Source organism: Acanthisitta chloris, unplaced genomic scaffold (assembly GCF_000695815.1).
Source record: "Acanthisitta chloris isolate BGI_N310 unplaced genomic scaffold, ASM69581v1 scaffold40752, whole genome shotgun sequence".
In the NCBI taxonomy this organism is placed as follows: domain Eukaryota; kingdom Metazoa; phylum Chordata; class Aves; order Passeriformes; family Acanthisittidae; genus Acanthisitta; species Acanthisitta chloris.
The window spans coordinates 29,413-51,701 of record NW_008660720.1 but is presented as its reverse complement, the minus strand read 5'-3'; the positions used below and the strand labels follow the sequence as shown (position 1 = coordinate 51,701).

The window sequence follows — 22,289 nt, the reverse complement described above, 5'->3', positions numbered from 1 at the left end:
GTAATGGTAAACCATGACTCCTTCTTCCACATTCCATTAACCAAGGAATCAAGGTATGGTATCTACTTCCTCTAAAAGTTATCCACATCCTTATTGTTCAAGTTCTTCAAGTTAACTGAAACCCTCTAATAATCACTGGAGGTGGAAAGCAGCCACGTGGCTTAGCCTTTACCACCTGATTTAGTGTAACACCCATAACTGGCCAAGAGCTACCTCAACTTGGTGACTCTGCATCTGTTTCTTGCTCTCTACCTGCAGTTCCAAACAGTGCTTTTGCTTCTCAGAAATCTGATTCTTCAAGGCCTGCTTCTCCTTCAGCAAGTTCTCCAGTGACAATGTTGACCAATCCAGCTTCAGCTCCTCACACCGAGCCTTAAGCTGCAGAGACATGGGACAAACAGATCAAAAGACAACTTTCACACTGATCATCACTTGATGACCTGAAGGTATTTTCCAACCTTAACAATTCCATGGCTCTGTAACAGTTCGAGTCACCAAGATGAACACTACACTGGTTATGGCCACCACCGAGCAAGAACTGCACAAATTCCTTGGCAGACAGATTCACATTCAGTGACAAGTGCATGGAGAGGTGCAGAGCTGTTTCAGGGACACAGCTGAGGCAGAGCCAACTGCCACTTCAGCATTTGCTTAGAGGTAAATAGTCACCAAAAGAAGGACTCCCTGCATTCTTTCCCCCATCATTCTTCTCTGTTCCAGAGCAGCTAGATGATTTTTCAGACCTCAGCTCATGGCCTGTCCCTACACAAAGGGCAGCACCACTCTGGTGCTCAGACCTACAGGCTGCACTCACCAGCTGTAAACTCTGGTTCCTGAGTTCACTGTTATCCTTCTCTAGCTGCTTTGTCTGTTCTTTCAGCTGCTGGTTGTGAGCAGAGATTTCCTTCTGAGCTTGGATCAGGTCATTGTATGTCAGAGCTTTAACTCCCAACTACAAGGTGAAGAGTTAGAAGGAAAGAGATCAGTCAATAGGTCTTGACACTCTAATTCCATATTCCTGTCACATTCCAAAGTAATACTGAGGAGATCTGCAGAACTTATGCAGCTCTTAGGAACTTGCCCAGAGTTCTTCAAGGCACTTTGGCACTGCTAGGGGATAACAAGGAAGGACAAAAGTACCTTGGAGCTGCTGTTTCAGCCATTCAGTTTTAAAAGTGACATTTGGATTCCTGTCAGCCAGAAGAACCTCTTTTCTGGAGAGCCCCCACATCTCCTCCTGTGCTTCTGAGCTTACAAGGGCAACATAATTTGTTCAGGCAGCAGGGGATGAATCTTACTCAACACCACATGTGTGTGGTCTGTTCCCCCTTCCTTTGGGCAGACTGGCATGAAACAACTCCAACATCGAAGATAAAAAATGACCAGACTGATACAAATTTCACATTACTGAGCCTGACCTGCTGCAAAACAGAGGCTGAAGACCTGACACTGTCCTGGTCTTAGTTTGACCAGAAGTGTTTGCATACAGCTGACAAACAAGCACCCAGTCCCATCACATCAGGGCTACCTCATCAAGCTTCTGCTGAAACAGACGTTTGATTTCCTCTTTCTGTGCCTGGCAGTGAGTGAATAACTGCTGTGCTGTCCCCAGGAGCTGAGCATTCTTCTCCTGCAAGAGGGAAGAGAGAGAAAATATACCTTTAGTACCAACTGCAGCACGGTCCATCTTAAGATGTTTACATCTGGTTTGTGTAGCATGTTGGGACTGAACCTGAGCTCAGAGGAAGATGCATGAGCTCACCTAGCTCTCTCTCAGGCTCCTGTGAGCCTGTAAGGTGAAGTCAGAACAGCTGAAATGAGCTTTTTAGGTTTTTTCCTGGTATATGCTAAAATACAATCAAGCCAGCCTTAAAACCTCATTTTTATCCTCCCAGTGCATTGTGAAGAAGCAGCAATAATCACATCCTTCAGAGCAGAAATAGAACTGGGGAAGATTACCTGTATGAAATCTGTTACCAAACTGGGAACTGAATCTAAACCCTCAAGTCAGAATTTTCCTGTGCAATACTCATGGAAGAAATGCAGTAAATGAAAATACACTGGGGGGCAGGGGACGTAGGAAGAAATTAAGAAACAAGCCAAACCACTTTTACTACTCATGCCAAAATAACTTCAGCAGCCAACCCCAGTCACTGACAGCACATTTCCTACCCAGAACATTCCTTAGCCAGATACCTGCTCACTCATGCCATGGCTATGCACTATGTGAGCAGCAAAGGGCAGGACAGGACTGGCTCAAGAGCCTCATTTATCCAGCCCCAGTTGAAGGATAAGTGCAGCAAGGAAAGAAAGATCAGGAGATCACAATGTTCTCCAACTTCTGCTGCTGAGGCCAAATAAGAATTGTACAGAGAATGAGCCATTGCACCAGAAAAATGGAGAACGAGGGCAAAAAGCACCTTGATCTTTCCCAACCTTAATGATTCTGTGACTCTGAGATTGATCTTCCAAACAGGGAAGCAGCAGTGCTGGCACACAGCTCTTGTTGCCTCTCATGCCAAGGGCTTGGGACAAGAGTTGAGTCCCTGCAGTGCCACAGGGACTGCCGTGGGTGATGCTGAAAAATCACTTACGTTTTCAGTATCAGGCACTTCACTGAGCCCTTGCAGGCAGTGGAGCTCCATCTAAGGGCAATCTAAGAACCAGCAGCTCACAGCACCTTGCTTATTCTAAAATCCTTACTACAGACACATTTTGCTTGTACTTGAAAACGTTCCTGCAGGATGGAGCTACTGAACAGACCATACTCAGCCCCTCACCCAGCCAAGCTCTGCCTCGGTGAGGTTCAATTTGCCATGGTCTCCATGTAACATTTTATCAAAGATACCTTCATAGTGAATTCCTCATTTTAATGTTTAAAAGTATGGAGCAGATGTTGGACACCAACACCAAGTGATTAGTTTTCCATACTCAATTTATGCTCTCAGTGTAGGGCACAATACTTGCATACCAGCATTTCACTTGTGCAAGAAGACAAGCTCACTTCACGCTAACTTTCCTGACAAGTACAGAACAAGCAGAAAAATCTGGTGCTTAAGGAAAAAGGTGAAAATTCCAAGTGCACATTGACTATGAAACCAAATGGAAACAACCACAGGAAAAGAGGTTTGCACAAACACCACCACAACACCAACCGATTCTCAGTAAGGAACTGGGTGGCACAAGTTAATCTCTCTCATCTGGAAAAAGAGTTCCCATTAAGGAAACTCCATGAAACAGCCCTAGGGCTCTATGCTGACACTCTCCCAAAGGCCATGGAACAACGGAAAGCTTCCACAGGGACCACCAAAAGCTGAAATTGGAGAGAATCCCAGAATGATTTGGGTTGGCAGGGCCTTAAAGCCCATCTTGCTCCACTCCCTGCCATGGGCAGGGACACCTTCCACTAGCCCAGGTTGCTCCAAGCCCTGTCCAGCCTGGCTTTGAACACTTCCAGGGATGGAGCAGCCACAGCTGCTCTGGGCAACCTGTGCCAGTGCCTCAGCACCTCACAGGGAAGAATTCCTTCCCAATATCCCATCGATCCCTGCCCTCTGGCAGGGGGAAGCCATTCCCCCTTGTCATGGCACTACAGGTCCTTGTTCAAAATCCCTCTCCAGACATTTTGTAAGGCCTCTTTAGGTTCTGGAAAGTTTTAACTGGAAGTTAAAAGTTTATTGTTGAGCATTATGGGGAAAGATTCCTCCACAGAAGTAGCAGGCACAGTCCCTCTCATCAGGGCTAATTTATAAAGCAGTTAAATTATTCATAATTGAGATAAAGCAATGTAATAATAAAGAAGGCAGAAAATCTTCTCCCTCTGCTGGTGGCTCCATGGCAGAGAAACACCCACTGCACAGCTCCAGGATTTTCCTTGCCTTTCCATGTATTCCAGCCCCTGACTTGGCAACTTTACACTTTGCTCACCAGTGCAATCTAACACATTCTGATTATGAATGCCAAGGCTGCTGCATTAAGTCCCTTCAGTTAGTGGAGACAGTTTGAGGTTCTTACTCCTATGCATCATAGAATCATGGGATAGTTTGAGTCAGAAGGGACCTTAAAGTCCATCTCATTCCAGCCCTGACATGGGCAGGGACACCTCCCACTAGCCCAGGTTGCTCCGAGCCCTGTCCAGCCTGGCCTTGGACACTTCCAGGGATGGGGCAGCCACAGCTGCTCTGGGCAATTTGTGCCAGTGCCTCAGCACCTCCCAGGGATGGGGCTTGGAGCAACCTGGTATAGTGGAAGGTGTCCCTGCCCATAGCAGGGGGTGAACTGAATGAGCTTTAGCGACTTTATGATCCCAAGTCAGACATATCATGTGAAGGGCACAGAGGGAAGAGGGGAGGTGCTTCTCTCCCAGTTTTCAGATTTAAGCACACACAGAGTGACTCACTTTGCAATAAACCCCCTGGGCAGCCATTCAGCCTAAGCATGACTCTGGTAGAGACTTTATCGTTGGCCTGGTGCAGCAGTGGTGTAAGTGCACACAATTTCCATTTCCAGCATTCTTCCCCACATCTAATGTATCTGGAAATGTAGCAAATGAGTTTAGAAATGCTAAAAATGACACTTACCTTTTCCTGCTCTAGTAACTGTTGTAGACTTGCTTTGTACTGAGGAGTTTTCATGTATGCCATGAACTGCAGGTACTGGATCTTGAAAGAGTCTGCAAAGTAAATCGGGAGATGACGAATACAACTGAGAGTAAGTGCAATGCTCCTTTTTACCCCTACTTGCTTCCTCGACACCTCTCCCCCCTTTGCTCTCTCTTGCTTTTGATTTGGACTGTAAGTCAGACCAAGCCATTAAAGATGGGTTTAGAACATGCTGAAAATCCATGTCCTGGTGCAAGGGGAATTCCTGGATTCATCAGCTCCTTGTAACAGGAACCCAGTGGAAGCCATGAAACACATTCAAGCAGGCAGAGGAGGTTGCTGGGAGCTAATGGTATGTTTGCTTGAGGAAAGAGGAGCTGAGCAGGTTTCAGTGCTCTGTAAGTAGAACTAATAAAAGAGATGAGCTGTAAAAGCCGAACCATGAGCTCAGAGCCCTCATCCTCCCAGCACCACACACAGAGCTTACTGTCCTCCTCCTCCTCCTCGCTCCACACAGATGACAAGCTCTACACCAAATTTATTCTCCCGTCCAAGGAGCACTTGGCTCCTCATTATCCTTTATCTCCAGTCTCCTATTATGCAATGAACCTTCCTTCTCCTCAGCCCTTTCATCATTAAAGCCAACCCCAGGACTAAGGCCAGTCTGCTGCACTCACAGGCAGCCCAAACATGCCACAGATGGTGTGCAGACTCCTGCAGCAAGGCTTAGTACAGACAAAGGACATCTCCCCCACCCCGCCAGGAAACGTCCCCCTAAATGACTCCTCTTTCTCTACAGAAGAAATCAGTCACAGCTAAAACACCGGAGCAAGAGAGCACAAGCTAAGAACACCACAGATGCCCTTGGTCTCTACACAGACAGGAACATTCCATTAGATTCCCAGAGAATCCTAGACTGGCTCACGCCCCGTGCCAAAGGCCAGAAGCAGCTGAGAGGGCACAGACACCAGAAGACCCAAATAACCACATTCCAAACAAGTATTTCCTTAAATCACCTCTTGCACATGGAACATATTTTCCAGCCACACTTTTGTGACTTCAGAATCTCAGACAACACCTCATTCACTTAGCTCTGAGTTTAGCAGAGGAAATGGAGTGATGCTCCCTAAGATCGCACCATTGGTTTCATTTAAAACAAAGTTATTCCTGACTAGCCATTTCCATTTAGTTTGCATTCCCACTGAACCCAAGCTTATTTCCTTTTGTGCTAAAACAATGTCCAAGAACAAATGCAGAGCAGGACACCAACTTCAGCAGCAGGTGAAAGGACTTTTTGGTGATCCCAACAGACATGGGGCAGGGAGGGGAAGATGGGGAAGCAGCTCCCCTCCTGCTCAATGCACAGCTCTCCATGTGGCTATTAGCCACCCTTTGGTTGACTCTGTGCTCAGAAACCTCAAAGCAGAGGTTCCCATTACAAACATGGTAATAAATCAGCCTTACCTAGCAGCTTCTGTAGTGCAGGTGGGGTGGGTGTCACCAGCAGCTGGTTTGACGAATGCCGTTGCACTTTAGGAGGTAGTTGGTAATATGGGCTATGAGGTGACTTGTAGGCATCTAGGGAGAGACACAAAGACAACCTCAGATCCTGCAAGTCAATGTTTGGGGCAAGAACACAGCAACTTCACCACTGTAAACATGTCAATTACAGCGCAGGATCCAGCAGCTTAGTCCATAAACAAACTGTTGTGAAGGATCTCTCCAGTTTATTCTGAGAACAGGGGCAGCAGAGAGAAGCCACCAGCCACAGCTCTGGCCCAGCTTCTGGCCCAGTACCCACAGACACATCCCACCACCATCCCCAGAGCAGTTTTGCTCTGGTGTCAAGGGGGAAGTTATGGTACAAAACCAAACACGACCTGCAATAAAGGAAGAACCTCCAAGCACACACAGAGCCTCACACTTCTCCAGGTTCATGTGGCTTCTTCCCCTGCTCCCTGCACTCACCCTGAGGAGAGGATGAAGATGTCTGGGAGACAGTTTGGGCATGCAGAAGTTCTAATGCAGTTTGGTTCTTCTTGGTCTTGCGCTCAGTACTTGCAGTGTTCATCTTCTTGGGACGCCCTCGTTTCCTGCCTGCCATTTTCCTTCCTTTCTTACTCAGCTTCTTCTTCCTTGCCTTGGAGGGAGATGGCTTTTTAACAGAATTTGCTGCAGCTTTTTCTTCTTCAGCACCAGAATCCTGAGAGATTTGGAAAAGACAAAAGCTCTTTAGTAATTTCTACCTGCATATACAGAGTTCCAGGCAGCAAAAACTGTGTTTAAGGATTGTATGAAAGGAAACTGTTGCACTGGAGATACAGAACTTGGCAGTGAAGTACACTTGCTGGGGATAAGAGCTGTTCCCAAGGACTTGTACTCATTTTCTTCTGGACTTAGTCATTACACAAAAGAAAACGCTGGCAGAGGGGAAGCTCATGCAGGGTTAGATGGGATTTTGTGAAGGAGTTCCTCCCTGAAAGGGTGGTGAGGCACTGGCACAGGCTGCCCAGAGCAGCTGGGACTGCCCCATCCCTGGAAGTGTTCCAGGCCAGGTTGGATAGGGCTTGGAGCAATGTGGGCTAATGTCCCTGCCCATGGCAGGGGGTGGAACGAGATGAACTTTAAGGTCCTTCCAACTCAAACTCTTCTGTGATTCTATTAAATCTGCACCTGTTGCTAAGAAAAACTGATTATTCATCCTTTGCTGTCTGTACTCTTCAAATGGATTTCATTTAAAAGTCAAAGTACATTCAAATACTTTATATTTTTGGGCAGGAACAGCCACTGCATTACTAACAGTATTACACAATGGAATGAGAAAGGAAATGAGTCTGCAAAAGAGACTCAGCACACTCTGAACTCCATTCAGTGGGTTATGACTCAGGGAGAGCTCTGCAAGCTACTGCTGGATGTGAGGGTGGACAACCAACTATTCATCTTGCAACACCTTTTTTTTCCCCCAGAATTAGTGCTGCAAATCCCAAATGCAGCTTTTATTAAGTCACTCCATCATATTTTTGTCTGCAGCAATAGCTCTACCATCTTACATGTCCAGAGCAAACCCCATCAGTCTTCCAACAGAATGAGCCTTTCACAGACTGTCCTGGGCTGCAGTGTGGGGGTAACCCGTGGTATGTATTCTATTCTCCTCTCCACAAGCTGTTAAAGCAGGTAGGGGCAGTGATGGTTCTCTCTAGTCCCTCATGGCTCCCTCAGGGGCTGTCTCTGTTCAATGGGCTGTCAGGGACCCAATGCATGCAGAGTGTTACATCGTCCTATTGTCAGATGCTTCACCCCATGGGGGGAGCCAAGCATTCCCACAGGGATATAAGCTGGGTTTGGAGCAGCACAGATGCCCTTTGCCTGCTGGATTCCCAGAGGACAAGAGCTGCCGCTGCACCTTCGGGAGAGGAGCACATCTGCGGGATCACTGCCCTCAACAGACCCATCACTCCAGGAGGATGCAGCCACCATTTCATTGGACTACTGCCAACACCCTGACTGACAGGGTGCCAGGTCACTTTCTGACTCTGTCAGTGGTTTCTTTTTGTACTGTTACATTTGTTGTTTTGTTTTGGTTTTCCTATTAAATTGTACTTCTGACTTGGAGTCTCTCACTGGTTTGCTTTCAAACCAGCACACTGACACAGATTATGAGCTCATGGACAGCCAAGGAGAAAACATTCACTCTACAAAAATGCAGCACGTTCACCTTGTTTTCTTGAACCTTAGTCGGAGTAGTTGTGTTGCTCTTGTTTTCTCTTTGTTGACGACGTCTAGCTGCCTCTTGTTCCTCCTGGGGGAAAGGTTGAGAAGATTTAATACTTTGCTCATATATTTATCACTTTTTAATATAGATAATTGTGTTTCCCACCTTAGTCTTCCCTAAGAAAACGGGAAACGCTTACCCTCGCTCAGGGAACACTTGCAGGGAAAAGGCAGGTGAGTGCGAGTCACCTTTGCACTGCATTGCCTACAGCAATTTGCACTGTCTCCAAACATGTAGCCATAGGGCAAAGGGGATCAAGTCCCAATCTCTTCCCTTATTCTCCTCTCCCATCCTTCAGATGACACACTGCTGTATCAGATTTCGTGTGGGTTTGGGCTTTTTTTGGCATTTTAAAAATTATTATTAATATTTCAATAGCTTTACCATATCATGTGTTGCCACATTTAAGACTTACACACAACAAGAAATGGCAAAGCCCTTAATCATCATCTCATTCAACTTTAGCCAAGTTTCTCAAGGAGATTAATGAAAACAAAAGCAGCAACTTTTGAGGCTGATTTTCTTCTTAGGCAGCAAGGACAGGAAATTTCCAAGAGTTCCCCCAAAGCCTTTCTGTACCTTCCAGGTGAGATTTAATTCGCAGCATTCAGGCAATTCCAACATCTCTGATTCAAGCACATGATCAAACAGACCACAGAAATGGCAGGTTGAAGTAGCCTCACCATTCAAAGTAGGGAAGGTCCTAAGTACACAGATGCCACCCTGAGGTTTTTTTTTTGTCTCCAAGAAGTCTTTTTTCCCCCAAAACTTGAATCAAGCAGCTTGCAATAACCCACACTCAGAGCTACCATGCGTCTCTTCTCAGCACTCAGCCTGAAGATGAACATTCCCCTGAAGCTTTAGCTAAAGTGGCCTTGCTTCATTCTCCTCCTGTGAATCCCAGTCCCAGGGGTTATTTCAGATGAACACAGCCTAGCTCAGCCTCCCAAATCCTCTGGCATTTGAACTCCACATGTAACACCCCAGACTGCAGCAAATGACAACTCATACTGTGTCTCAAATGACAGATCTCAAAAGGAACATCTCAGAGCTTCATTTCAGGCAGCTGAAGCCTGGGACAAATTCAAACTACCATTTCCATCTTGCACTCCAGTTTTAATGAAGAAATAGCTCTTTGTAGACCTTCAGTGCAAGGTGAAAGCACCTTGAGGGTGCCTCATTAATTCTCTATTAAGAAGCTCTTGAACATGATTGTATTAGTGCTTGATGGCATCTGCTGTTTCACTTCAATTAGCTCCATCCATGGTCCTTGGTTATGGAGGAAATCCGATTTCTTATCAATTCTGTACATTTGTTGCTCCATTAGTTTGAGTTTTCTACAGGAAACGACTGAAACTTACCCTGAGTTTTGGATTTTTGAGACTAGAAAAATAGTTTTCAAGCTGAAAAGAGAAAGAGAAGAGAGTAATTTTCAAAGCCACAACTGATGAATAAAAACAAAATGTAAGAATACAATATTAGCTTAAAACAAATGCAGAACTGCAGAACCTCTGACTGTTTTGCTTCTGATAAGCTACAGCAAGAAGCTCTTCACATTCATTCTTTTCAGCCTGCTGTGTAACAGGACATAATCCAACCTCTACAAGGTTTTATCATCTCCATCACTGCCTGGCCTTGTTTGAAAGCTTTGTGCCACATATCTCCCCTCAGCAGAGGGTTATTCTCAATGAAGTTATTTTTGCTGAAGCTGCTGCACTCTTGTACTCCATGATTTATCTGCACTCTGGCATATCCTTTAGCAAAAGCATTATTAGACTAGAGCAGACTAAGAAAAGTACTCAACTATCATATTGCAAAACATTTAGTGTGGAATTAACTATTTCTCCACAAAAGTTTAGATTTCTATAGGGTTGGTTAACTCAGTGAATGCATCAACATTGTTATGGAGCTTGGGCTGGTCCTACAGCAACTGAGAGTTCAACTAAAATTGAGATTTACTGGTTGAATATGATGGAATGAAATCCATCACGTGTCTGTACAGCACAAAGCAAACTGACGAAATCATAGAATCATCAAGGTTGGAAGAGACCCCTAAGACCACCAAGTCCAACAACTAACCTGTCACTGCTGCAACCCCTAAACCACGTCCTCCAGAGCCAGAGCCAGACACCTCTTAAACATCTCCAGGGATGGTGACTGCACCACCTCCCTGGGCAATAATCCAGTGCCTGAACACCCTAACAGTGAAACAATTTTTCTTAACATCTGAATCTCCCCTGTCTCATCTGATGGCCATTTCCTCTCGACCTCTCCCTGCAGCCATTGTAGGAGATACCAGAGTCTTCATTCAGTGTGGAAGTTACAGCATGAGACCACAATTCTGAAGAGCTGCAGAAGGAATTACACGTGTGAATCTGTGCCCACCGTTCTTCACTGCAGGGTGTGTGTAACACACTGCACGGAGGCAGCCCAAGCCATGCAGTATGGTTTGCACACTCAGGTACACTGCCCAGGGAACTGCTGAAGCACAGCCTTTCCATTTAGTGTGCTCCAGGCCTGTAAATCTGCCCAGGAATATGAAAACAACTCCCAGGGAATATGAAAACTCCCAAGCAGAAGGAGCTGAAGCTGCTCTGCTGCCTGCAGGCACAGCAAGCAGCCAGAGGTGCCTGGGCCGGGTGTACTCACTATGGTTCGGTCGATGGTGTGTAGGTAGTAGGAGACTGGCTTCCCGGTCCAGGACACAGAGCCTTTCAGTGGGGACAGCTCCACAACTCTCATTATAGTGCCAATATCTGCAGGGAGAACGGCAGGTCAGGGAACTGCTGGCTCAGCTCTGCTCAGCTGAAACCAGTCAGGCACCAGCAAAGATAAACCAGGGCCTAGAGAAAAGCACTGCAGTGAGTCTAGAAGGAATCTCTTACTCTCTCGCTACGTGCACCGTGGAGAAAACCTAAACATTTGGAAGATGTACCTTCCACCTCTTCAGAGCCAGGCAGCCAGCCCAGAGAGAAAATTACAAACTAGTGCAAGCTTTCAGCAAACAGAACTGTCTGTTTCTCAGACAAGGTTTGTGAGCAACTCAGGACAACACATCCATGTGACAGCCAGGGCTGACTGAGACAGAACCACTCACAGAACACCAGTTCAGCCCCTGTAAGCTGTAATCATATTTGGACTGGGGACAAACATGTTTTGTCTTTGCTTTCTTGTCTCTATCTGTTTCGTTCTCTAGCATTAATAGCTGTGGGATGTGCCCTAAATATTCCCATAAGCACTGAGCAAGTGCAGGGCTGCAGGAGGAATTCTGGCATGCTTCTCATTAAACTGAAATTACCCAGAAGAGGCCAACAGCAAAGGGTTAGGATTCACCAGCCTCAACCACTATTTTAACCACATTTTAATACTTGTTTTCCTTCGTCCCAACTCTTTGCACATTTCCATTCCTCCTTTCAGATGGAACTGCTCAGGACAAAACTGGTATTGAGGGAAATGGTGTTTGTTTGCTTCTTAAAGCTTTATCTTTTCCAATGTCTTCCAATGTATCCAAATAATTTTGTACATTTTTTAACTTTTTATTACAAAAAAAAAACCCAAAAAACAGCAGTATAAAGCCAGCAGAGCTGTGCCATTCCCTCCTCTGCATGGGCAGAGTCCTGGCCACAGATGATAACAACATTTCCCTGGAATTATCACTTAGAACAGATCATTAACACTGGAACAAGCCCCAGGCCAAGCACATCCCAGACATGTTCATTTGACTTGGTGTTTCTCAGTATGGTCCCAGAATGGGATTATGACTTCAGATGGATTCCTAAATTTTCCCTGTTTGTAGCATACAAAGATAATTTATTTTCAAGTCCTCTTATCCAAATCCCTGAAAGTTTTTCACTAGTGGAAGCTATTGCCTATCCTTGTGCTAGTCCATCTCACTCATCCAAAGCCCAATTAACAACCACATTCCCATGCAGCACTAAATAACAGCTGATATCTAAAACTTCAGCATACTAGAAAACATTCTAAATGAACCCACTGGGAGGAAAGCTGAAATGGGATGAAGATCTGGTTCAAGTGACAGTCACAGTCAGGGCTGTCATGCGGTGGAAGAAGCAGCACGCATTGGCCTCAGTCTCCCAGAGGGCAGCAGAAATCAGGAACAGGCAGAATGATCACAGGATCATAGGATTTTAGGGGCTGGAATGGACCTCTGCCAGTGCCTCACCACCTCCACAGGAAAAAACATCTTCTTCATATCTAATCTAAATTTCCCTCTTTGAATTTATCCCCATTTCTCCTCGTCCTATCCCTGCAGTTCCTTACACAAGAGTCCCTCTGCAGCTTCCCTGCAGGCCCTTCAGCTCCTGGCATATCACAGGATCATAGGATTTTAGGGGCTGGAATGGACCTCTGCCAGTGCCTCACCACCTCCACAGGAAAAAACATCTTCTTCATATCTAATCTAAATTTCCCTCTTTGAATTTATCCCCATTTCTCCTCGTCCTATCCCTGCAGTTCCTTACACAAGAGTCCCTCTGCAGCTTCCCTGCAGGCCCTTCAGCTCCTGGCATGCTGAGGTCTCCACGCCTCAGTCTCCCAGAGGGCAGCAGAAATCAGGAACAGGCAGAATGATCACAGGATCATAGGATTTTAGGGGCTGGAATGGACCTCTGCCAGTGCCTCACCACCTCCACAGGAAAAAACATCTTCTTCATATCTAATCTAAATTTCCCTCTTTGAATTTATCCCCATTTCTCCTCGTCCTATCCCTGCAGTTCCTTACACAAGAGTCCCTCTGCAGCTTCCCTGCAGGCCCTTCAGCTCCTGGCATGCTGCTCTGAGGTCTCCACACAGCCTTCTCTTCACCAGACTGAACAGCCTCAGCTCCCTCAGCCTGCCCTTGTGGGGGATGCTCGAATCCTCTTAGCAACTTCATGGCTTCCTCTGACTTGCTCCAACAGTTCCATGTCCTTCTTCCATTAGAAATCAGGAAAGAAAATGCCTGAGAGGCCAAAAATTGTTTTTCCATGGGCAAATCTAACTGAAGACTCCCAAGAGCCAGCTCTGGTGCAAGGGGGACTAAGCATTACTCAGGAGCTCTTTATCTCATTACCAAACCGACAGCCTGATCCCAGCTCTCGCAAGGTTTGAGGATTTTCAGGAGAACCATTCCACCTTTTTTCCCTTTTATTTTCAAGTTCATCTCTCCAAAGGATTGGCAAACCAGGACCCAATGGCTAATAAGCCTCCAAACCTTATCATGCCCCAGGAACAAGTTTCAAACAGGGAGGAAAAGGGCAGGTTTAGGTGTTTCATGCACGGTAAATCCACAACAATTCCAGCTTGGCAAAAATAATTCCCAATGGCACAATTTACTTCATGACAGTCTGCAAATTACTGTTCTTGAAAAGCAGTTTATGAGTGCCAGGTGAAAACCAAACAATACAGCTTGAGATCTGGAACACAGGGAGTCACTTGCCATGTTGGCACAAGGAGGGAATTAAGTGTTTTTACATTTATGGAACATTTATTTTGCACTTGCCACAGTAAATATGTGCAAAAACCAGCTTGGATCAGTAACAGAAAAACAGAATATCATGAGCTGGAAGGGCCCACAAGGATCACTGAGTCCAAATCCTGACCCTGCACAGCACAGCCCAATTTCAACAACAGAAAACTTTGTTGGCAATAGAGCAGACATAGCTCAGGGTGTTTACAGGAGAGGTTTGTTTGATCAGTGCACAGCACAGAAGGAGTTCAAAGTTGAACATTTCACAAAATCCCAAACTGGTTAGGATTGAAGGGACCTTAAAAATCATCCAGTCCCACCCCCTGCTATGGGCAGGGACACATCCCACCAGCCCAGGGTGCTCCAAGCCCTGTCCAACCTGGCTTTGAACACTCCCAGGGATGGAGCAGCCACAGCTGCTCTGGGCAACCTGTGCCAGTGCCCCAGCACCCTCCTAGGGAAAAATTCTTTCCCAGTATCCCATCTATCCCTGCCCTCTGGCAGTGGAAAGCCATTCCCTGTGTCCTGTCCCTCCAGCCCCTTGTCCCAAGTCCCTCTGCAGCTCTCTTGGAGCCCCTTTGGGCACTGGAAGGAGCTCTAAGGTGTCCCTGGAGCTTCTCTTCCCCGAGCTCAACACCCCCAGCTCTCCTAGCCTGTCAGTGTATCTTCTCAGCCTTAGGAATCATGACTGGTAGGATTTACCTGTCCAGGTTCAAACAGCTACAGTGTAAGAAACTTCAATGCATGTGAGTCCCTGATGTTCTTTGTGGCTAAAGAAATTAATCACACCCTTAAAACACCTGATTTCTCTTCAGCTGTACAAGTTGCCCAGCCAGGGCCACATTCATGTTACAGACATCAAACACAGCAGCAGAATCCCCAGAGAAAGTGTCTGTTTGTTTCAGTGTTGCATGAGGCCTCAGACTGATTTTAAATACATGTCACTCTAATAATCCAACAGCATTTGCTACTTCTTTACACAACTCGAAAGAGACACAAAACCCCCCTAGAGACATGCTGAACACCCCCCAAGTGTAACGAACAATAAAAAGGGCAATCATACCACTCAAGTTTCGACTGTTAATTCTAAAATTTAGAGGTGCAAAAGGTTTTGATGACACAATTCTCCCACCTGGAAAAAGAAAACAAAAGCAAAGTCAGTTCCACTGTTTGTTCTGGAAATAACTATTAAATATAACCAGTACAGAGCCCCCAAAGAACAGCACTAATGGAACTATCACTCATATAGCATTAAAAAAGGCAAATTACTCAGTTCTCACTCTGACACCTCCATAAAGCCAATCTACGGTTCCTGCTAGGTGACACCTCAAGTATCACTTTGAAATGACAGATTTAAAACACTTGGAATAAAAAAGGGCACATGAATTCTCAACGGCAAACTCAAGAAATTTCAATTATCTCCTTCCTAGTTGGATCTTTTACACACAACCCCCCAAAGCCTTTTTCTTTAAAGGACACTAATCTCCATTTCACAGGTATTTGGGGTCACTCAGCCCAAGGCAGAGCCTGAGAACATTCTGAGAAAAGAAATATGGTTTCTCCACTACAAAGATTGCTTGAACCATCCCCACCTTGGCACTGCTCTCAAGCCACCATTAAACAAGTTAAAAGTATATATATAAACCACTGAAATTAAAGAAAAGAGCTGAAGTATAGGGTTTATGGTTTGCAACAGAGCCCAAAAGTCACATCATTTATTTCAGCACAAAGCTGAGCTCCAGGAAACCACAGCTGCTCTGTTCACACCACACATTTTTCTCCTCAGAAAGAGTTATTTTTGTAATTTCTGCTACAACCAAATAAAGTTTTACTTAGCCAAGTGGTTAAGAGCAAATAAAAGATACCTCAGGCAACATAAGGGCCATGGTGGGGTTAGTGGGTGTCTCTGGTGTCTGCAGTGTGGCTTCCCACGGAGCACGAGGCACCCAGTGACAGTGCACCCACTTTCATAGAAACATGGAATTGTTAAGATTGGAAAAGATCTTTAGGATCATCAAATCCAACCATCAACTCAGCATCACGTTCACCACTAAATCATGTCCCCAAGTGCCACATCCACATGTTGCTTGGATGCACTCCACCATCTTAATACTTCCTAGCTAATCCCCAGTACTCAACGTGAGAGCTTTAAGCAGAAGAAACCAGTAAGTGAATTCCACGTGGAATTACAAACACTGGCTATCCAAAGCCACCCCTCTGCAGCCAGGAATCATGGAATCAGTTGGGTTAGAAGGACCTTAAAGACCACCTCATTCCAACCCCCTGCCACGGGCAAGGCCATGTTCCATTAGACCAAGTTGCTCCAAGCCCTGTCCAACCTGGCCTGGAACACTTCCAGGAAACCAGGAAATTTTGGCCTTGGCTGTTGCATGTTCTGTTGGCTCCCCTAAGAGGTAAGGAAGGACCAGCAGAGCTACCTCCCAGTAGGCAGGTAGCTCTGAGGAGATATTAAAGTGGGAAGTAGAAAGGACAAGAAACAACCACCATGGTGCAGACACTCAGCCCCAAGGCACAGAGCAGAACCCACCAGATTGGCTCTGAGCCCCCTCACCATCAACAGCTCCCACAGGAGGAAGGAAACCAAGATAAAAACATTTCCAGTTGGATTTGTTACCTTCCTTCATGTTTGCAAATCTCTCCTTCAGCTGGTGATCCACCTCAGGCCCAAAGGCAAAGTTATTCACAAAGATAACGCTGCAAGAAAATGGTCAAGTTAACGATCAGGGAGCCAAGGACACATCACAACCACCCCCACAGCCACTCATGACACTGACAAACACTGTTTGTCCCCAGCTGTAAAGCTACTTCCAGCTAACTAAACACTTTCCTCTGCACAGTGACATACCAGTCCCTCACCTTTAGCATTCAGACACTACTCAGGTATCATAGTTTAACCCTGGCACACCAGGCAATTACATTTAACAAAGTTTAGAGGTGTCCTGCTCTGTCAGTGCCTCTCAGCATAGAGCTGAGTGATGGACTGCGAGTTTTGACATAAAAAGAATGTGCAGAATGTTTTCACCCTCTGCCATGGTGAGATCCAACACCAACACAGCAACCCCCAACATACAGGAGGTACTGCACACAGAAAGAGCAATGCTCAGCACAACAGACACCTTTTCATCCTGTTGTATCTTCATCTGCATTTAAAATGTTACAGTAAAATATCCAGATATTTTAGAATCATAGAATGGGTTGGGTTGGAAGGACCTTAAAGCTCATCCAGACCCACCCCCTGCCATGGGACACCTTCCACTAGACCAGGTTGCTCCAAGCCCCATCCAACACTCCCAGGGATGGAGCAGCCACAACTAGTGTGAGGAACCTACTGCTCTTCTAGCTCTACCTTCCCTGTAATGCCATAAGACAGTAACATCTCAGCATGTTTTCCCTGTCCTAAACCCAGCATTTCGCCCTGACCCACAATGGAGCAGCTGATTCTTTCTGATTCTTTCTTTCTGAGTTAGGAAATCCAATGAGGAGATTTTGTTCCTGAAAAGATAGTCCTATGAAAACACAGAAACCTGCACAGAAGCAGAATCCCACAAATGATCAAAATGTTTGAGAAAGAAAGAGAACTTGTCACAGATTAAGAAATACTCCTTTATTTTAAAGAGTCTGGGTCTGGTCTGACTGTCACTGGTGCCTGGTTCCTACCAGCCTGCAACAAGAGTCCCCAGCATCTCTCGGGAGACATGGAGCACCTCACATGCATGAACTTGTCAAGGGGTTGGGATGGATATTGGGAAAGGTTCTTCCCCACCGAGGATGTTTGGGCACTGAACAGCTCCCCAGGGCAGTGGTCAGAGCCTCAAGGCTGACAGAGCTCCAGAAGCATTTGGCCAATGCTCTCAGGCACAGGGTGGGACTGCTGGGAGTGTTCTGTGCAGGACAGGAGTTGGACTGATGACGCTTGGGGGTCCCTTCCAGCTCAGGAGATTCCAGGATTCTATGAGGTGCAAAAGCCATTCTGGCATATTATATCCACATGAAGTGATTTCTTTGGGAGAGCTCTGCTGGAAAACTCCCTTCCCAATGCCTCCACACATGAAATGTGTTGGACAAGGACACTGAGCTGAAGAGCTGCAGCCAAAGCTATTAAAAACCACAAATAAAAAAAGGTTTCTACACCAAGGGAAAAGAATTGATTCCTACTACGCCTTGCACTTGGAAATTTGGGAAACCCTGCCTGGCAAGTCAGGCTAGCAGAAGGTTCTTCCTCCTCCTTCCCCTGTGCCAGAAGAGAGGCCTTGCAAAAGAGCCAAACATACTAATAGGCCTAGAAAATGTCCAGGGAAGGAAGGGAAAAAGCCAGAGCTTGCCAGACGTATGTTTTTATAGTGTTCATTCTGGCACGGTATTTTGTGTGCACATGCTGGAGCACAGGAGGCCCTGGGTCCACCTTCATCCCAGACCTCATTTCAGCAGGTTTTGCCAAGCCACAGGTCCAGAGATTCACTGGAATACATGTGCCAGAAGGCTCATTACATGTCAGCACCCAGCCATGGGGAACGCAGGTTGCCCAGAGTAGCTGTGGCTGCTGCCCCATCCCGGGAAGTGTTCCAGGCCAGGTTGGAGCAACCTGAGCTGCTGGAAGGTGTTCCTGCCCATGGCAGGGGGTGAAACTGGATGAGTTTTAATGTCCTTTCCAACCCAAACCATTCTAGGATGCTGCACTCAAGCAAGGAGGCTGCAGAGTAGCACTGAGACACAGCTACTAATGCCATGCCACACAGAACAAACATCTCCAGCACTTCTGCAGGCAGTAAGAGGTCCTTCAGCTAAAATTTTTATCTTTGTTCCAAGGAAAGCTGCCCAGGCAGCAAAGGAGTTGGAGCACTTGGGATAACAGCCACAAAGTCAAATCCCACTGTGCTGCAGGGCTGGGACGAAGCTGTCCACAAATTAAAAGGCACCTCCAGAAGTAGCTGAGGCACACAATAAGACAGAAGTCACCAGCCTGGCAGACACCTCCTCCATGGCCTCATCTTCAACCAGTGTCTTGGAAACAACTCAGAAATTGCCACAACTTTCAGAGCCCTCTTTGACAACTGCCTTCCACTCCTCCACAGAACAGGGTGGCCCAAAAGGTTGTATAAAATAAAAAGGGTTTTTTTTCCCCTGTCCAAAAGGCTGAAAGAATGCAAAGCTTTAAAAATACAGATGACTTTCACTGCTTTTAATAAACTGACTCCCTTTTTGCTCCCTCAAAAAGGAGCCTGACCCTCACAGAAATTAATCCTCAAGACAATTAGCTTAAATGAATTCCCAGTTTAAGTTGGAATACACTCACTTGGGTCACTAGCTTTCTATTAAAGGGAAAGTGAGCCTAGCTGTGAGTCCCAATAGCCAAGATAATTGGTGTTTTGCCTGAATCCCTGACATGAGCTATAAAGATATCTCTGTGTAACCAGAATTTATCTTGGATACGCCCTTGGATATAGTATCATGGGACATGCATTTAAAGCCATTCTTCTAGTCAGAAAAAAGGATCCAGAGAGGCCAGTGTAAGAGTTGGCAGATAGACTTCTGGTATTTGCAATGGAAATCCTATATAAAAACCTGGCCAGGCTCCCAATTTCCATTATACAAACTCCCAAATATCCAGTTCATAAAGCAGCATTCAAGTGCTGTACTGTACCTTGTGTTTGCAATTCTCTCTCTCCATTCTTCTGAGAGGAAGTCACCTCTTTCCAGCTTAAAGAAAAGACAAAGAACACAAAAACACACAGAGAAGTTAACATTGTTCCTTTCTGCTTCACACCCCTTTTCCCTTGGAGAGGGACAAACATGCTGTACCAAGTCCCCCATCCCACTACAATTAAGGCCAACTGAAATCTTTGGGAAAAACAAGAGATGAAGCAGGCAGAGCTGAGAGCTCATTCCTCAGGTCCCAGAAGTTCATCCCTCCTTGCTCCCACCCTCAGCTGTTCTCCTGCATGGAGGACAGGGAAAGGCTGTCTGGGCATCACTGATGTCCCATGAAGTCTGTCCTCCATGGGACAACCAGCAGTGCTGGCACACACACCAGAGCTGATCAGCAAATGCCTCCTAGGCCCTGCTGGCTCAGTCACCTCCCACAGCACAGGGAGCTGAGCACAGATCAGGCACAGCTCCCGCTGCAAACTCTGAGTTCAGGCTCTTGCTGCCCTGAACACACAAGCAGCTCATTTTCTCTGGGGCTAAGTATGTCTTGACTGCTTCTAACACTTTTAAGTTGGAAATGAAGTAACATAAAGGCCTTATTTGAAAATAAATACAATTAAGCCTTCAGTGACTTATGCAGAACCTTTCTGATTAAACCACACCAAGGTTAACACAAAACTCCTCCACAGATTAATGTTTGCTCAGTGATGCTTTGGAAATGAGGGAGGAATCCACGGGCTGGTTTGCTGCGCCACAAGTCAGGCAGAAGGAGGGTTGGGGGAGGAAGATAAGAGGAGAGCAAAAATCAGAAGGCCAAATGCCCTGCTGCTACACAAGAAGGCTGAGAAAAGTGAACACTGAGGTTTTTTGGGCAAGGGGTGAAGAAGTTTGTCAACAGCCTTAAGTGTTAGAGACTGAAGTCAAAACAAAGGCTGTGTTGGGAGTCTGACCTTAAAGATCCAACTCAATACCATCCTACTGGGTATTGTCAAAAGCTAAACTAGAAGTTCAATCAAAACAGTTCTAAGAAGAGTTTTTCTCACCTCATATTTGGTAACAGTTTTTCTAGAGTTCTGTATGTGAGTGGAGATCATTTCTAGATTAATTTTAAGAGATAATTTAGTCTCAAAGTCTATCTGTTCTTGTAGTGAACAGTTTCACGGTTGACTAACCAAGGCACAGTTGAAGCAAACCCACATGACAGGTAACTGGATTTATTCTACAACACCTTTTGCAAGTCAGTTTCTCCATCTCATCCTCCACACCACCGGTTCCTAACCTCTCCACGGGTTTCATATACTAACAGATGAAAGAAATCCATTTGAAGAACCAGGAAGGCTGATCCTAAAGTCACAGTCTGCAAGGGAACAAAGAACCAGCCTAACATGAAATGATTTTGAAATGCTAAGCTTCATATAAAGGTCTTGAAATCTAACCCAAATGGCTGTTAGGCTTCATTTGGGTCCAGTTTCCCTGTGTGTTTGTCCTGCCTGTGTGGTCAGAAGCAGTTATAACCCAAACCTCCACTTTTTAACCTGATATCACATGTGGAGGCTGAACATTTGTGCTAGCTGGAGCCATTTATCAATTCAAATGAACCACAGTCCTGCTCAAACACAGCTATTCTTGTATGGCACTGCTTCCCCAGCTCATGCTCAGCCAAGGGTTGAGGGGAAAATCTCTCCAGGAAAAACACTGGAGTACTGAAATAACCACATGGTCAGCTGTGGATGGGAGAAAATTGGCTATTTTCCCCTCTGGAAGCAAGGCAGAGATTCCTGGATCTTCTACCCTCAAACAGAGCACAGAGTTGACCCATGATTAGCTTCACCCACTGTACCTGGGGGCAGTGATCAATGCATTACACCCTAAAAGGAGCAAAGTAGGTCCTTCCCCATCACTGACACAGGAAATCCAAAAAAATTCCCCCCAAAATCCAAAGACAGCTCTGTGGTTTAGAGTAATTTTTAGCGTGAAACAGGAACTGGTAAGGAAACTCAATCCCTGGCCAAGGGCAACAGCAGCTGAACCAGTAGAACATGGTCCATGATTGGTGATGTGTCCATTCAGCGACAGCTACAGGGACACACTCAGCCTCTTCCCATCAGTGTCCCCACCCCCAGCCTGTTCCTCCTCTCTCTTGGAAGCTTAATCTCCTTAGTGAATAATGAATGGAAGGAACCATCTGTAACACAGATATTTTCATCTGCTTAGACAATGCAGGAGATGCTTTACCGAACAGGATAATTAGCTCAGAGAAATCTCTTCAGAGCTGTGCCTGCATTGCTGCTAAATTTAGAAGCCAAACCAGGTTTTTATTCAGGTTTTACAAGCAGAAACTGCAGAAATACGCAACAGCACCTAATTCCTGTAACTCTTCCTGCAGCTCCATGAAAACCAGCAAGTCACTGCCTGGGGGGAGGCAGCCAGAGGCAGAGGCCAGTCAGTATTCACGGGTGTGTGTTCAGCAAAGGAGCAGAGCAGCAATTTGGGAAGGTCAGGCTCTGTGCTGTAGAGGAGGGTTGGGCACTCACCCCAGTGCTGGCCTGGGAGTCTCTCTGCTAACACTCTGAGCAGCTCCACAGAGCCATAAATTCACAGGCAGTTGCCTCACTGCAGCCGCCTCCACGCAAGCACATGGCTGGCTCACAAAAACTAGGCATTTCTGCCTGGAAAAGTACACATGGTTATTTTTAGCTTCCTGTTCTTTTCCAAAAGAACTGGAGGCATGAAGCCAAACCTCCAAACTGTGGCAGCATTTCCAAGCCACAGGGGACATTTG

At 46.0% G+C, this 22,289-nt stretch overlaps 1 protein-coding gene across 1 annotated transcript in view; it reads right to left on the bottom strand.

The window, feature by feature from the left end:
• Nucleotides 1-22,289, bottom strand: part of LOC103797684 (histone-lysine N-methyltransferase, H3 lysine-79 specific-like) — a gene marked incomplete at both ends in the record, with an annotated part of 43,739 nt that overhangs the window by 5,737 nt on the left and 15,713 nt on the right. Inside the window, 12 exons of the mRNA XM_009069905.1 lie at nt 253-378; nt 815-952; nt 1,529-1,630; nt 4,581-4,672; nt 6,066-6,179; nt 6,570-6,804; nt 8,317-8,400; nt 9,735-9,776; nt 11,023-11,129; nt 14,904-14,972; nt 16,476-16,555; nt 19,503-19,558. Of these exons, the coding sequence (XP_009068153.1) occupies nt 253-378; nt 815-952; nt 1,529-1,630; nt 4,581-4,672; nt 6,066-6,179; nt 6,570-6,804; nt 8,317-8,400; nt 9,735-9,776; nt 11,023-11,129; nt 14,904-14,972; nt 16,476-16,555; nt 19,503-19,558 (1,245 nt within the window). The remainder of the gene's footprint in view (nt 1-252; nt 379-814; nt 953-1,528; nt 1,631-4,580; nt 4,673-6,065; nt 6,180-6,569; nt 6,805-8,316; nt 8,401-9,734; nt 9,777-11,022; nt 11,130-14,903; nt 14,973-16,475; nt 16,556-19,502; nt 19,559-22,289) is intronic.